This window comes from Salvelinus alpinus, chromosome 4, assembly GCF_045679555.1.
Source record: "Salvelinus alpinus chromosome 4, SLU_Salpinus.1, whole genome shotgun sequence".
Lineage (NCBI taxonomy): Eukaryota > Metazoa > Chordata > Actinopteri > Salmoniformes > Salmonidae > Salvelinus > Salvelinus alpinus.
The window spans coordinates 49916877-49932152 of NC_092089.1; the positions used below are offsets into that span (position 1 = coordinate 49916877).

A 15276-nucleotide genomic window follows, 5' to 3' on the forward strand; every position below is an offset into this window, starting at 1 on the left:
GCTTATAATAGTGTTATTTGACGTGTATCTCTTTTGACAAGCAAAGACCCAAATGGCGTTCCATATCCGAATGCACTCTATGACTTGAGGAGTTGTCGGGTTGGGCGTAACTATTGTGACAATTCCAAAATGTCTAATTTAACACTACTTCCTACCCCCATGGCACTTATGAAGATCTGAGAGGATCGGTGTATACAGTGTGGCCAACTAATTTTCAGGGGACGTTGCTAGAGGCAGGTTGATTTGTTGCTAAAAGTTGCTAAATGACGTTGTGATGTAATTGCGTGATAACGTAAAACTGCGTCATCACATAGAATATACAATAACGTTACTCAAATTGACTGGCCATCTCTGCAAAAAATATGATTTGACATTTGTTCAGGTACAGACTCACACTCTTTTCTGTACTTCTGGCTGTACAATTTTGATTGAGACATGTTGATTGATGTTGTAAGTTCTGTTCAAGATCAAACATTCGTGACCAACTATATTCATTGGGTTTGGCTCGTCGAACCCGTACTACTGCTGCTGCATTTAGCCAACAATGATTTGCAATTTGCTGAAATTGCTTCTGGCCTGCTGCTGCCTGTGCACGAGCTGAGCGCCTGCTGCAGACGTCACTCACAATGCACTTTTGCAGCCAGGCACGTGTGTTGTGACTGGGTGTGTGACAGAGAAAATCGTTTTTGTGTCATTTAGAGGGAAAATGCGTGCATTTTAGCATTTGAGTCACCTTTCAAAAGTTGCTAAAAGTTCCAAATACATTTTTAAAAGTAGCAAAATTTGTTGCTAGGTGCTGTTTGAAAAAAAAGTTGCCAGGGTAGTCTGAAAAGTTGCTAAATCTAGCAACAAAATTGCTAAATTGGCATCACTGGGTGTATATGTGAAAATCAACAAGCAGCCCAATAAAGTCAGTACATGTAAAACTTTTTTAATTGTATTATTATGGGTGTCTCTCTTTCGTAATGGTCTCTTACACCCTCTAGTGGTACAACTCGTATTGTGCAGAAATTGCATTGATAGGATGCTTGACAGTAGAACAAGCTTTTCCTTTGGAACAATTAAAATATTTGAACACCAGAATCGTTGATAAACAAGTATATGACTCGTTTGTCTGTGGTCCACGAAACAACGATGCATATCACACTTTTAATAATATGTTGTTGATGGAGGACATTTCTACAATGGGGACCTCAAGCCCATGATGGCGTCACCGGTCTCAGGTGTTACCGGAAGCGCAGGTGAGTTGTTGCAAAATGCCTGCGAAATTCAACTTTTTAGATTTATGAAATGAGATTCAGTAGCTTATTCGTTTCAAGTGGGGGTGCTTCAGTGGTTTGTTTGGGAAAGGAAGGAAGTTCGTAGCAGGAAAAGCAAAGGGAGGTCTATAATTATCTCAAGTCATTTATCAGAATTGACCGTCATTTCCCCAAGGACAGTAGTGAGGATTTTACGCGTCTTGGAATGTCCGGACTGTTTTAGAATTGCTTGAAAATATAAAAACAGAAGAAAAAGTATTAAAGAGAAACTTCTACAGTAATTGATGTATTTTAAGATGTTAGTGGAAACGTTGAGTTGAATCATTTTACACGACAGCTCTACAAATCAGTAACGTTACGTAAGTTACTTCTAAACTTTCTAAACACCATTGCCTGCTATATAGGCCTCTGCTATTATGGACAATGTGTAGATCAACTTCTGTACTGAATGGGACATGATCATGTGTGTGTGGGTTAAGTTTACATGGTTCATATACAGGTAAATTGGGGGGGAAAAGTCACGTTGTCAAAAAAGGGGCTTAGGAAAATTCACTTTGAAATTGTATTGTTCGTGCTTGTATTTCTGTCATTCATATTGACCCTACAGTGGCAGACTCCAAAGTAGTCCAATATATCAGCCATTGCTGTATTAGGCCAGGGTTCCCCAATGGGCGGTCCGAATTTATTTGCCCCCCGTTAAGTTTTCTGAGAAGGCCTATATATATTGTAAAAATTGTAATTTAAAAAATCTGTTAAAAAAATCCCACACATTAATAGAGAGGCATATGTCATTGTATCCCAATGTAATCAATGATTTAATTATTGTTTTTGCCAAATACTATATCTATTTGGGATTCTTGCAGTAAATTTCAATGGTGCAATCCTCACCTTTTCATGGTTTTATTCCCCCCAAAATTCTCTGCCTATGGTCTAGTTTCCCAGACACAGATGAAGTCAAATTTAATCAGTGTCTAGGAAACCAGCCCTCAATGTATGTCTATCGACACATACTGAAAAGAAAATGACAATACTTTCATAGAGATCTGAAATGTATCGTGTTCTTCCTGTCAATTAATTTGACTGTAAGACTCATCCACTCTATTTGTCTAGGCTACGATCTGAGGAGTGATGGACATAGACATTGAAGAGCAGGACCCCCTTGCTGTAGACCCTGTAGACAGAGATGGGAGACAGATGGGCGATACGGCAGGTGATGATGACGGGAACAGGAAGGTTGGATGCTGCGAGAGGTTCCATCGCTCCATCTCCAAGTGGATGCTTCCGGAAGAACTCCACGAACAGTACCGGGAGCGAGCCAACTGCTGCCCCCCTCCCATCTTCATCATCCTCATCAGCATCGGAGAGGTGAGGGTTAATACGCATCCTACTAATGGCAGCGCAGCATTGACAACAAGTAGCCTCTTTTGCATCTGCATACGTTGTCATGATTGTGTTGTTATACCTGAGTGAATTTTCGATTTCAGGAAATGCTCTGGACATGGTATTTAAAGAGAGAGGTGCAGCTGATATTATACCTCCACCATGGTTCATTGGACAAAGCCTATGGGGAAATTTATGTATATATTTTTTAAATAAATGTCAGAAATAAGGTCTGTGGTAAACACAGGCTTAGGAGATCTTATACGTTTTGTTCTATGAGATAATCTTAATCAGCTAACGTCACTTTTTGTGAATTTTGAAGCACATAAAGCACAAAGGCGTCATAATTCATAAAGGTCATTTTAACTGACTGATATTATCTCACAGAATAAAATGTCTCTCCTAAGCCTGTGTTAACTTCAGACCTTATTTTCTATGTTTATCCCAAAACCCTATTCTTTCCCCATTCATTTCCCCCATAGGTAACTCATTTCTGTTTTTTAGGACTACAAGCTGGCGAGCTCAATTAAATGGCCAAACATTGGTATTTGTGTATTCAAACTCTGAGTTTTGGATGTGGCTAAGGTCCAAACTGAAGAGCTCTTGTACCAGACATTCCTCTCTCTCCTTCTGCTGTGGGAGGTCTCGGCCAGCTTATCCATCTCAATGTTTGAATTCATCCAAGATTCTTAGAGCAATCCCTAGATCTATGCGTTGGCTCAATGAAAATAGAGTTTGAGCACTGTTAACATTGGGACCAGGGTTTAAGGCTATCCTCCCAAGGAATGTGATTGTAATCATTCACTGTGTCCATGACATTTCACAGATATTTTAGTAGTATGGTGAGCTTGTTATGGCAAAATAATTGAGATGTGTGTTTGTTATTTAAAGGTGAAATGAGTTTGTGAGTAGAAAAATGTGCGATGTCGACGCAGTTTGTTAAAGGAATTTGTCTAGGGTTCTCTCTGCTCTTCTCGTTAACTTTGTTGCCATTGTGTGTTATCAGTTTGAAGTATGTTTGTATTCTGCTATAATGGTCTGCTCTGCCCATACTGCAACACTATGAAAAAGGCTGACTAATGGCTACATTTAAAGCAACTGTTTAGCCTTTCAGGACCCCTCCTGTCATTATGTAACTAGTCACTGATCTAACCTGTGTCTGTCTGGACAGTTAGCAGTGTTTATCTACTATGCGGTGTGGAAGCCCCAGAAGCAGTGGGTCACCCTGGGCGAGGGCATCTGGAACAGCCCTCTCACTTACAAGTCAGACCGGCGGGAGGAGGCGTGGCGCTTTGTCTCCTACATGTTTGTCCACGCTGGGTAAGGGTCACTTCACCTCACACAGATGCCCAAACCCACTGGAGATTTACCATTGACCAAACTTTTTAGTCCAGGACTAGGCTTAATCCACAGGAGGCTGCTGAAGGGAGGACGGCTCATAATAAGAGCGAATGGAATGGCATCAAACACATGGAAACCATGTGTTTGAAACCATTCCACTGATTCTGCTCCAGCCATTACCATGAGCCCGCCCTCCCCAATTAAGGTGCCACCAACCTCCTGTGGCTTAATCTGTGTCCAAAAGAGTAGAGCATTGCAGATCATTCTTCTTGCCACATCTCACTGAAATGATTCACTCTCTCCCATATCATCTGTTTATACAACACTTGGCCACTGCTAAAGCAGTTCTGGGTTCTTCAGAGTTTGAGGTCACGATTCAATCCAAGTGAAAGGCTTTAAAAGGCAATTTCCCAAATGTTCACAGAGCTTGCATTCACTGTAAACGCTGTGGATGTCGGTTCAAGCAAAAATGACCTTTAAAAGTAAATTGCAGTCTGCACGTTGTTTGTGTTTCTTTGAGTCTTTCCACAGGTTCTGATTCATTGGTAAGACATTCACTCGCCTATCCACTCAATCATACTCTCACACTGGCGGCGCTAGGGGGTAGCAAGACGGTGGCGGAAGCCCCCTCTAGAATAGGCCCGTTTTAAATTGTCAATGTATTACGAAAGTTAACATTTCAATCAAATCAATCAAATGTAATTATAAAACCATTTTTACATCAGCCGATGTCACAAAGTGCTAAATCCACAGGAGTTCTCTCTCTCTCAAAATCCTGTTCTCACGAACGAGCTCCCACTGCTCAGCAAGACGGCACAGCCTAAATAACGCCGTGCCTCCTCATTGGCTCAGCCAGAATCTCATGAATTTGAGTGGTTGAAAAATCCTGTTAATTGAGATACTGTATCTTCGGACTATGTAAAAGTTGCTTATAGCTAGCTATACCCTATGAAAGTCTCGCCTACTTCCTGGTGCAAGTCCTGTGCTGTTTTTGAATGGGCTTCAATCTCATATTATCAAATTCATGAAAATGTGGTAATTTAAGATATGTACAATTATATTCGTGTTCATGGATTAATTTACTTCTACCTGATGCCTTTTATGAAGATTTTCGATTGCATTTTTTCTCCAGAATTGTGGAATGTACCCCATAAGGAGTTTTTACCAGAAATAATTTAAGAGGATCTTCTCAGGTAAAATAATGTTTTTGAGGATGTGTTGAAATGTACTTTGCTTGCAAATACGTGCCAACCTAGCCATCAGCTAGCGTTAGCTAAAAGCTAAAAGTTTTGCAATTAACATTAACTGTGTTGTTTCATATAGGCAGCCTGACCTTACGTATCCACATAACATGATGTGGGCGACGAAACAATGGAGCCTCATTTCATTTTTAGTGAAGTGGGCAGGGGGGACAGTTGGGTGACGGTAGGGAGCGTGAACAGGGTGGGACCAAAGTTGTAGAAAGCTGAACTTTATGCATATACTCCGCGATATTGTCGCTTTTGACCAATAAAAGCTGACTATAGCTTCTAGCCCCTACTGGATTGGCTGTTGACGCTTGCTTTCTAGTTTTTCTAGCAGCCACATAAGGGTGAAGTTGGTGGTTATCCGATTTAACGCTGATATTTCAACTACAAAAAAAATATTTAACCTTTATTTAACTAGGCAAGTCAGTTAAGAACAAATTCTTAATTACAATGACGGCCTAGGAACAGTGGGTTAACTGCCTTGTTCAGGATTCAGAACGACAGAGTTTTAGCTTCTCAGCTCGGGGATTCGATCTAGCAACCTTTCGGTTACTGGCCCAATGCTCTGACCACTAGGCAACCTGCCGCCCTATTAGCTACTACTAGCTGGAAAATATTTAATGCTAGAATGCAAAGTTGTTTTCACTTTGGTTGGCAATTTTACCAGCTGACACTTCTGCTTCTGATATATTTTTTTTGTGGCTTCAATGTCACGGATTGATGAACTTCTCTTTGACACTGGCCCCAGTGTACATGTATCCTGGGGCGAAGAGGCTACCATTGTACAGATAGTATCTAGCTAGCTTGGATTTTAGCTTGTGTGTGCGTACTTCATAGATTGCAAGCACCCTTTTGCAATGACCAAGCTACCCCAGTGAAAAATTCCTGGCGCCACCACTACTCCTAAGTCTCAACTCCCATGTCTCCATCTCCTCTCTATGTCTTCCTTCCCCACAGCGTGGAGCACATCCTGGGCAACCTGGTGATGCAGCTACTGCTGGGCATCCCGCTGGAGCTGGTCCACAAAGGCTTTGAAGTGGGCATGGTCTACATGGCAGGTGTCCTAGCAGGTGGGCATCCACATACACCCCATTTTTCCATTGACGCACAGTCAAATAGACACAGTTGTGGGTCTGTTACGACTGAATGAAGTTGCTTTTAAATTGACTCTGTTTTAGCTAGTGACATGAATAGTATAGCATATGATTGGTTAACCAACACAATGTGCGCGACAGGTTGCCTTAGTTATTATTAGCTCACTTGTTACATATCTCTTCTGGATTTTTGCTGATCATGACTGTACAATGCTAGCAACTCACAGGCACAGAGCTGTGTAGATGGTAATCACGTTTCACACTTAAGTCTCTGACATTCTTTCGCTTCTCAAAATCAGTTTTTTCCTGTTTGGGTTTCATAGCTGAAATGTCTAATGCTATAGATGACCTTCTCATGCATGTTTTCCTCAGGCTCCCTGGCCAGCTCCATATTTGATCCTCTCAGTGCTCTCGTAGGGGCCTCTGGGGGGGTATATGCCCTCATAGGTGGATACTTCATGAACGCTGTTGTGGTGAGTTCTGGCTAACTGCTGATTCTACTATTTTAGCAGATTTATTTTCTCTCTCTCATTATTTCCCTGTTCTTTCCTCTTGCGTAACTCCGTGGCCTACAGAACTTCAGAGAGATGATTCCTCTCCTTGGAGTGTTTCGTATTGGAGTGATTGTGATTATCGGTAGGTCCCTTCCCAGATCCACTCGTATTATTTTCCCACCAGTGCCTCAAGGTTTACTGTTCCAGCAGCGCCCACGCCTCTGTGGTTGTATTTCAGTAACTAAACGTTCAATGTTTTTTTTTCTCAAGTCGGGACAGATGTCGGATTCGCCCTTTACAGAAGGTTTCTTACTCACGACGTTGGCTTGAAGGTAAGATATCTTTTTTTGTGTGTCCTGCATGCCCTTTCTCTTCTTAAAATGCATGGCATTGAAAGATTTTCCACAGACAGATAAGTATTGTTTCAGCAGAGAGCAATGCTTTTTTAGAACAGTCTTTAGTTCAAAACTGCAGAGGCTCTTATGCGAAGTCCAACCCTAGACCAATATAACAGTGAGTAGATCTGGCTTTTATCAGTGTGCCTAAATAGAAAACTAGAGACAAAAAAACTGCAGTAGCAGTACCACCCAGCTGCATTATACGGCTTACAGTTACACAGGACTGACTAATCTCTAAACCAGATTGCCCTCTACACACTCTGTCACACACACATCCTGTCTGTTCCCCCCTGAACTATTGCACCCAAACCATTCCTGTCACTAGACTGTGATGAGTGTGATCCTTGATTCTGTTCTCTGCTTTAGGAGAAGCGGAGAGCATGATAAGGGTTGCAGCTGTTTGTCTTTCCAGCAGCCTAACTGACTGGGCTATAAGCTACTAATCTATCACCTGCTTCCCCTCTCTCATCTTGCTTTTATTTCATGTTTTCTTGGTCTTAGTGAGAAGTGCGGTTTCAAATGCACTTTCTGCATTTAAACTGGTCCTGCTATTTTTACTGGCTGTCCACCCTTTGCATACTAACCACAGCGACAGGGCAGAGGATGCTAATTGTAAGGCTGTAGCACAGCATGACTTTGTTGGTTTGAAGGGAAAATGAGACTGAAATGAGACTTATCCCTGGTCTCCCTCAGGTCTCGTTTGTGGCGCACATCGGAGGAGGGGTGGCTGGGATGACCATTGGCTACGTGTTCTTCAGCGCCTACAACCAGAAGCTCCTGAAGGACCCGCGCTTCTGGCTCTGCATAGTCGGCTACGTAGTCTTCATCTTGTTCGCTGTGCTCTTCAACTTCTTCCTTTCCCCTGCATAATGTCACACTATACAAATTCATGCGTTTTGAATAACGGATGTAAACCCCTACTGCAGGAGAGAAGAGATTTTAAATTGAAAGAGGGATTCCTTGTTGAAGTGTAGTATTTCACTCAGTGCAAATTTATCTTTGTTACATGTTTTTTTTAGTGATGTTGATAATGAAATGTTTTGTACTGAACTCAATATACCTCAGTTAATTGGTGTTACGGGTATTTTTTTCCATATGATGTTTGTCCTGATTAGTCAGTGAGGTAGGACATTATTTCCCCAAGCAGGTCCTTTCCTCTAAGTTTTAGATTGGCCTACAAGTGTGTGAGTTTAGGTGTGTTTTGGGGGAATTTTCAAGCCATCAGGAGCAAGTGTGTCATCTGTTGGTTAACAGCGTGTCAATTCGTAAACAAGCCATGACAATGGCCCAATGCCAGGTTATTGTTTCACTTCCCTGTTGACAGGATGAGACACTGTCTGACAATAGCACATATCAGTGTTAATCTGCTCGCATATCCTTGGCTAAGCCTCTTTCAAGTATAATTTATTGAAAGCATGATTTTAATTTGTGTTTCTCTTTAGCTTTTGCCACTTGCCAGCAGTTTGAATTTATCAGTCAGTCTGTTAATCCTTTGGTTGTTTAGGATGTTTGTGTACAGTGGAACAGTAGAGGGCAGCACTTTCCATTGTATATTAGGCATTGTCTATATCATTTCCATTGTGCCACTGTGTATTAGTCTACGTAACTGTTTAGTATGACAGTCCATGAGGAAAATGAAAAGGTAATTGAAAAGGCCTCATCTTTAGGTCATTTGTATGGCATATTTTTATTGGTGATATCTTCAAATGTTTTTCCGAAACTTATTTGTGGTGATATTGGTTAGTTGGTATGTGAAACCAAATGGCGGTTCAACAAATCTCTAAGAAACCAATACATACTTTAGGTATTTATTATGTAATTACAACTTGTACAATGTACTTTCAAAGTACATGTCAGGTAGATAGCATAACATTCCAATTGTAAATGACTTGTTTTGTATTTGAACCTCTTTTTTTTATCTCCAGACTCAATCTTGTATCTTTTCATCACTTTTACATTAAATAAATGTTATTTTACATTTTCAAAATCCCTTCGGATCTTAGATCTGTGTTGACAAAGCCACGCATAATCCGATCTCTGTGAAAATGATTGGATTATGAGTTTTTTTGTTGTGTAAACTCTATTTGGTGTTATAACGACTAATATGTTTTGCCAAGATGAACTATCTTAATTCATCTGGCCTATGGCAAGCCAGACATGGTGGTTAGTGAATGGGTACGGAGCAGAGTATTTGCTTGACTGATGTCTGACCTGACCTAGGGTGCCACGCTTCTATTATTAGCTAACAGTGGCTTCAAAAAAAGACAATTGATCGTACCCCAATGACAGCCACCACTCTAGCCAGTTTATGTGGAACATTCCATAGTTCCAGACTCGGAACATCAATACAGTGCCATTATTTAATTGTGTGCTAGTTAGTGCTTGCTTGTCTGCTTTGTGGACACTTAAACCATTGGTTAAGAGGGATAATGAACTTCAGAAAGTACTGATAAATTAGTCATGGCCAAGTTGTCATAAATATTGGTTCTTAAATTCAACAAACTGCTGGAAAATAGGCTAAATAAAATCCTCAAACAAGGTTCACCTAATGTGAATGCCTGACTATAAATGTGTTTGAATCAGACTCATTTGGAAAGTGAATCAATCCCCTTAGTGTTGCCAAATGATTTGACCAATATTCTAAAGAGAGACCATTTCAGGGCAGTACACAGGGTTCTCAGGTGAATGGTATAGTCAGTCTATATTGGGTACCAGTCTGTTTGGGATTGAACAATGCTAGCTCCTGTATTAAAGTAGAGTAAAGCAGAACCAGACTGGCACACTGTCTGCTCAGCAATAATCCACCCAGGATTTGGGGTTAAGGTTTTGTACTGAGAACCAATATTTTCACATTTTCCCTTTGTGCAGGTCATTAGTTAGAGCATGACAATCTGGTTTACTCATCATGTGGAGATACTAGTAGAAAATGTTTGGATTTGGGCCAGTAGATATATGTAATTGATACATCAGCCAAATTTAAAATGAATGAGTGGGAGGTGCTTTGGAAAGCTGGAAAGTGTTTGAGATAGACATGAGGGATTGCATTTGAAAGATTGTGTTCGAGTACTCTCATGGAAATTATTTTCAGTACGCTCCTATTAGTTTTAAATGAAACGGGTTTGAAGGAAAAATGTATCCTGTATGCAATTGGTTGTTCCAATTACTGGTTGTTCTGAAACACAACTGAAAAGAAAACGTAATGTATTTTCACTGCACTTGATACACTCCACAAACTATAAACAGAGTTTTAAATTGTGGCAGTGCTTATAAATTTAACCGGCTAAATATACTGAACAAAAATGGGAGCCAGGCCCACCCACTGGGGAGCCAGGACCTGCCAATCAGAATGGGTTTTCCCCCCACAAAAGGGCTTTATTACAGATGTAAATACTCCTCAGTTTCATCAGCTTTCCGGGTGGCTGGTCTCAGACAATCCCGCAGGTGAAGAAGCCGGATGTGGGGGTCCTGGGCTAGTGTGGTTGCAAGTGGTCTGTGGTTGTGAGGCTGGTTGGACGTACTGCCAGATTCTCTAAAACGAAGTTGAAGTGGCTTATGGTAAAGAAATGAACATTATATTCTCTGGCAACAGCTCTGATGGACAATCCTGCTGTCAGCATGCCAATTGCACACTACCTCAAAACTTGAGACATCTGTGGCATTGTGTTGTGTGACAAAACTGTACATTTTAGAGCGGCCTTTTATTGTCCCCAGCACAAAGTGCACCTCATACAGCTTAATATGCCACACCTGTCAGGTGGATGGATTATCGTGGCAAAGGAGAAATGCTCACAAACAAGGATGTAAAAAAAAAATGCCTGCACAAAATGTGAGAGAAATATGCTTTTTGTGTGTATGGAACATTTCTGAGATCTTTTATTTCAGCTCATGAAACATTCTTTTCAGTATAGTTATATTTGTAAATTTAGTGTACAGGAATTTGATTATTAGTAATAGAATATAAACCTTTAATCTAGTACTCGCGCCCATCCCTAATAGACATCAATTGCACATCACACAGATTGGCAAACTCCTATTGGTGTTAGTCTACTTGTTGATAGACAAAATTACAGACCCATGTAACTGCACTGTGCATTGACCAAAGTCGATTATCAAAATCTCATCGACATCCATTCCTTTGGAAATAATGATAGTATGATCTGGTTAAAGGAAAACCACAAAGAAAGTTGTGTTTTCTGACCATGACATGAGACTATATGTAGGCTAACACATACAATGATCAGAACTGCATTTCATTTTGTAACTGCTTTATAAACACGTTTGTAACTGTTTTCAGGTCGAGTTACAGGACCCAGGATTATGCCAACTCCTGGACAACAAAAAAAAACAGATCAAGTTTTGAATATACCCTTAACATCTGTGGTAATCAGGTTTAGGCTCAATTTGAATTGAGGCAGTCAATTTAGAAGTAAACTGAAATTCCAATTCAATGATTGAAAAAGGGAATCTATTTTCCACTACTTCTCAATAAACTGAACAGGAGAAGCTATTTATGTCAAAAGTTGTCAAATGTTCTGATTTTAAATTCAATTAACTTCCTGAATTGACTGACTTCAATTGCAACAAGCCAGAGTAATCGATTTCTTGTAAATTAATAAAAATATTGTGTCAACTGCCAGAGACAACTTAATTACAGAGGGGAAGCACCAGAGTATGAAATCGGACATGACCCATTGATTGCATTACAAGAGTAAAAAAACTATAGATCTGAAAGAGTTGTGGCACAGTCCCATAGCGTTATGTTGTTTGGGGGGGGGGGATACCAGAACCAGTAACTGATTTCAAAAGAAACTCCCATCACATTGCCTATATATACCATGATCAAACATCAGATGAACTGCACCAAACATCTCTCACGGGGGGCTATGGCGTCTCCAACAACCTATAGAATCTACAGACGGTAGACAAGAGTGAACCTAATAAGTAGGCCATCTGTCCAGTACAACACCTTTCCATGCTTCACTCTTATATTCCTGGCTATACATTCAAGCCATACTGCACTGTTCAAATTTAAGTTCAGCTAGTCCTTTAGGAAAAGCCAAATATCTTTTTAACCAAGTAATTCCACTGTTTCTTTTTAATTAAGGACATTATTTAACTAACCTAGAACCCTGAATCAATAAATGGCAAGCATGAATAGGCTGAAACAATTGCTGTGTGGCTATGATTTATCTTGTACTGTATTGGTAGAACTCTGATTATTGATTTTAACTCGCTGACCAGAATCTGGCACTGGCAGCTGTCTCAACTGTTCAGTCATACGTGGTGTATTGTCGGCACTGGCAACCCTGGTAAAATTTGGGTCACAGAAGTTCAGGTGATGCGCATCGACAGATGTGGAGGGGGCACAACATTTTTTTTTCTTTTTTTAAAAGCTCTTTGGTGGCCTCATCGCGGCTGGATGACCCGTGGGGGTTCAAATCACCAGCAGTCTGTCCATGCTGCTGCAAGGTAAATGGAAATGACTCTCTCATTGATTTCTCTCATTGTTTATAAGTTAAATCACCGAGGGGAATGGCTTTATTTTTGGCAAAACAGGACTACTGAAAGGAGCAAGAGAGGCAAATAATAAACATGATAATCGATGGCTTGCTTATTCGTACATTTTGATATCTACTTTACAAATATGTGATGCTCCATATTCATGATACATTTACATCTGTCTTCGATGTACATTTCTTTTTTTCCCCCTGATAAAGGTATGTTTCAATTCATTATTTATATGTCAATGACTTAACCAAGTTTAGTTTTAAATTGTATTTATTGATATGAAAGGACTGATGCATTATTTTAATTGGTAAAGCAACCTTTGTGGGATTAAAATAGTCTCTGGAATAATATATTTTTCATAGAGTATTTGTTAATGAAAGAGATTTTAAAACAAACTGCATAGAAAATAACATTTACATGTCATTTTTTACGATATTTTTGAAGATGCTAGTGTAAGAAAGTGCAGTTGCTAATTGTTACACACCAAATTGTGGCTTGAAAGTTAGCTGAATGGTTTATATATAGATATTAATATGAATAAATGTTGTATTTCACACAAAAAAACAATGCTTTTGCTCATTATTGGGGAGGAATACCCCTTTATGTCCAATTAGAATTTCTGAGTAATATTTCTGTCCATTGAGGGGCCTTGGGCTCAATACCCATCCAAAAAGGCAAAAGTTCCATATAGCCTCTTTAAATGACAAAATTGCCTCGATCCTCTCTCTGCCTCCTACTCAGACACAACGATGCCCGTGTAAAGATGGGTGATTGGAATTTCCTAGGGGGGATATTGGAGGAGGTGCATATCCACTCCACTATGGTGGGAAAGATCTGGCTCACCATCCTATTCATCTTCCGCATGCTGGTGTTGGGTGTGGCGGCCGAGGACGTGTGGAACGATGAGCAGGCCGACTTCATCTGCAACACGGAGCAGCCCGGGTGCCGGAACGTCTGCTACGACCTGGCTTTCCCCATCTCCCTCATCCGCTTCTGGGTCCTTCAGGTCATTTTTGTCTCATCGCCCTCACTGGTGTACATGGGCCATGCTCTCTACCGCCTCCGAGCCCTGGAGAAGGAGCGGCAGAAAAAGAAGGTCCTGCTACGTCGCGAGCTAGAGCTGGTGGACGTGGACATGGTGGCGGCTCGGAAAACGATTGAGCGAGAGGTGAGGCAGCTGGAGCAAGGCAAGCTCAACAAGGCTCCGCTGTCGGGGTCCCTGCTGCGCACCTACGTGGCCCACATCATTACCCGCTCCGCCGTGGAGGTAGGCTTTATAACGGGCCAGTACATCCTCTATGGCTTCCAGCTCTCCCCTCTCTTCAAGTGCGAGCGTGAGCCTTGCCCCAACGCGGTGGACTGCTTCGTTTCCCGGCCTACAGAGAAGAGTGTCTTCATGGTCTTTATGCAATGCATCGCTGTAGTCTCCCTCTTCCTAAACATCTTGGAGATCATGCACCTGGGCTACAAGAAGGTCAAGAAGGGCATCCTGGACTACTATCCACACCTGCAAGACGAGCTTGACGACTTCTACTCAAGCAAAGCCAAGAAAGACTCTGTGGTGCATCAGACAGGCATTGCTTCCTCCGGCTGCAATCCCACCATGGCCTCCGCGCCCAGTGGCTACAACCTCCTACTGGAGCGGGCCCAGGAGGGTCACACCTACCCCCCCCTTATCAACCCCTCTGCCTTCCTCCCTGTTCAGGGCGAACTGGCTGGTAAACGGAGCGTGGAAGAACTCAAAGATGCTGCACATAACCCGACGGAGCACAACTCCAACTCCAATAACACCAGCAGTGACAGCCGCTCACCGCCCTGCGACTCAGTGACCCCGCCAAAGCAGGAGGAGCCAGAGGAGTCTGCACACCTTCCCCCTCACAGCGAGGAAGAGAAGAGGGGGAGCCCAGACTCTCCCAGGCGCCCAAGGGACGCATCTCACGCCTCCTCCTGCCCGACATTGCTAGTAGGCGCCGGAAGGAAAACATGGAGGGTCAACGCTCCCTCAAATTGTTCCACAGTGGTGGAGGGCAAAAGCTCAGACACAGATTCTTATGGGGGTGCTAAGGCCAGTGGTGGGTACCAAGCCCGGACTGCATCGAAATCAGAACCCAAAATGCGTCCCTCCACCCCAGACTCACTGGGGGACTCAAGTTCAGGGTCACAGCACAGTCCGAGACCACCCTCTTCCAATCGCCGACCATCATCCACAAGCAACGCAAGTAGTAGGCGAGCCCCTACAGACCTACAAGTCTGAATGCTAAGAGTAAAACCTTATCTTTTGTCCCTCATCAGACAAAAAAAATACTTTATTTCAAACACAGGGATCAGAAGAACATGACACGAGTTGTGACATTGTGCGAACTGCTTCGGAGGGAGATCTGTTGCAGTAGTCTAGCAAAATGTATAGATGTGTTTTATAAGATGTCTCCTCTCTTTCTGTTTATTGCTTACTGTACTGTTGATCTCTATGTGGTAGTTTATTTTTGTATTCACCAGCTTCAAAGCCTCCGTCATACTTTGTGATGACGTAAGACACAGTAGATCAAACATTGGGT

General features: G+C 41.8%; 2 protein-coding genes across 3 annotated transcripts; both read left to right on the top strand.

The window, feature by feature from the left end:
- The first annotated feature begins 1153 nt into the window (after window positions 1-1153).
- On the top strand, window positions 1154-9200 carry LOC139573867 (rhomboid-related protein 2-like). Of its 2 annotated transcripts, none has more exons than XM_071397799.1 (8): window positions 1154-1241; window positions 2370-2624; window positions 3811-3959; window positions 6185-6297; window positions 6694-6794; window positions 6897-6957; window positions 7086-7147; window positions 7907-9200. In XM_071397799.1, the coding sequence occupies exons 2-8, from the start codon at window positions 2388-2390 to the stop codon at window positions 8081-8083; spliced, it is 900 nt and encodes a 299-aa protein (XP_071253900.1). In that variant the 5' UTR covers window positions 1154-1241; window positions 2370-2387; the 3' UTR covers window positions 8084-9200. The 2 variants fall into 2 exon arrangements, with proteins under 2 accessions (XP_071253900.1, XP_071253898.1); XM_071397797.1 differs by having other exon boundaries at window positions 1229-1618.
- Window positions 9201-13374: 4174 nt separating this feature from the next.
- On the top strand, window positions 13375-14997 carry LOC139573868 (gap junction alpha-9 protein-like). Its single transcript, XM_071397800.1, has one exon. It carries the CDS (start codon window positions 13422-13424, stop codon window positions 14973-14975), a length of 1554 nt encoding a protein of 517 aa, XP_071253901.1. The 5' UTR covers window positions 13375-13421; the 3' UTR covers window positions 14976-14997.
- Window positions 14998-15276: the final 279 nt, after the last annotated feature.

Excerpts from the sequence above, each read along its gene's own strand:
- LOC139573867 (XM_071397799.1), top strand. The coding sequence starts at position 2,388 with ATGGACATAGACATTGAAGAGCAGGACCCCCTTGCTGTAGACCCTGTA. Across the intron at positions 6,795-6,896 it reads ACTTCATGAACGCTGTTGTG|AACTTCAGAGAGATGATTCC; the intron begins GTGAGTTCTGGC and ends CGTGGCCTACAG. Across the intron at positions 6,958-7,085 it reads TGGAGTGATTGTGATTATCG|TCGGGACAGATGTCGGATTC; the intron begins GTAGGTCCCTTC and ends TTTTTTCTCAAG.
- LOC139573868 (XM_071397800.1), top strand. The coding sequence starts at position 13,422 with ATGACAAAATTGCCTCGATCCTCTCTCTGCCTCCTACTCAGACACAAC.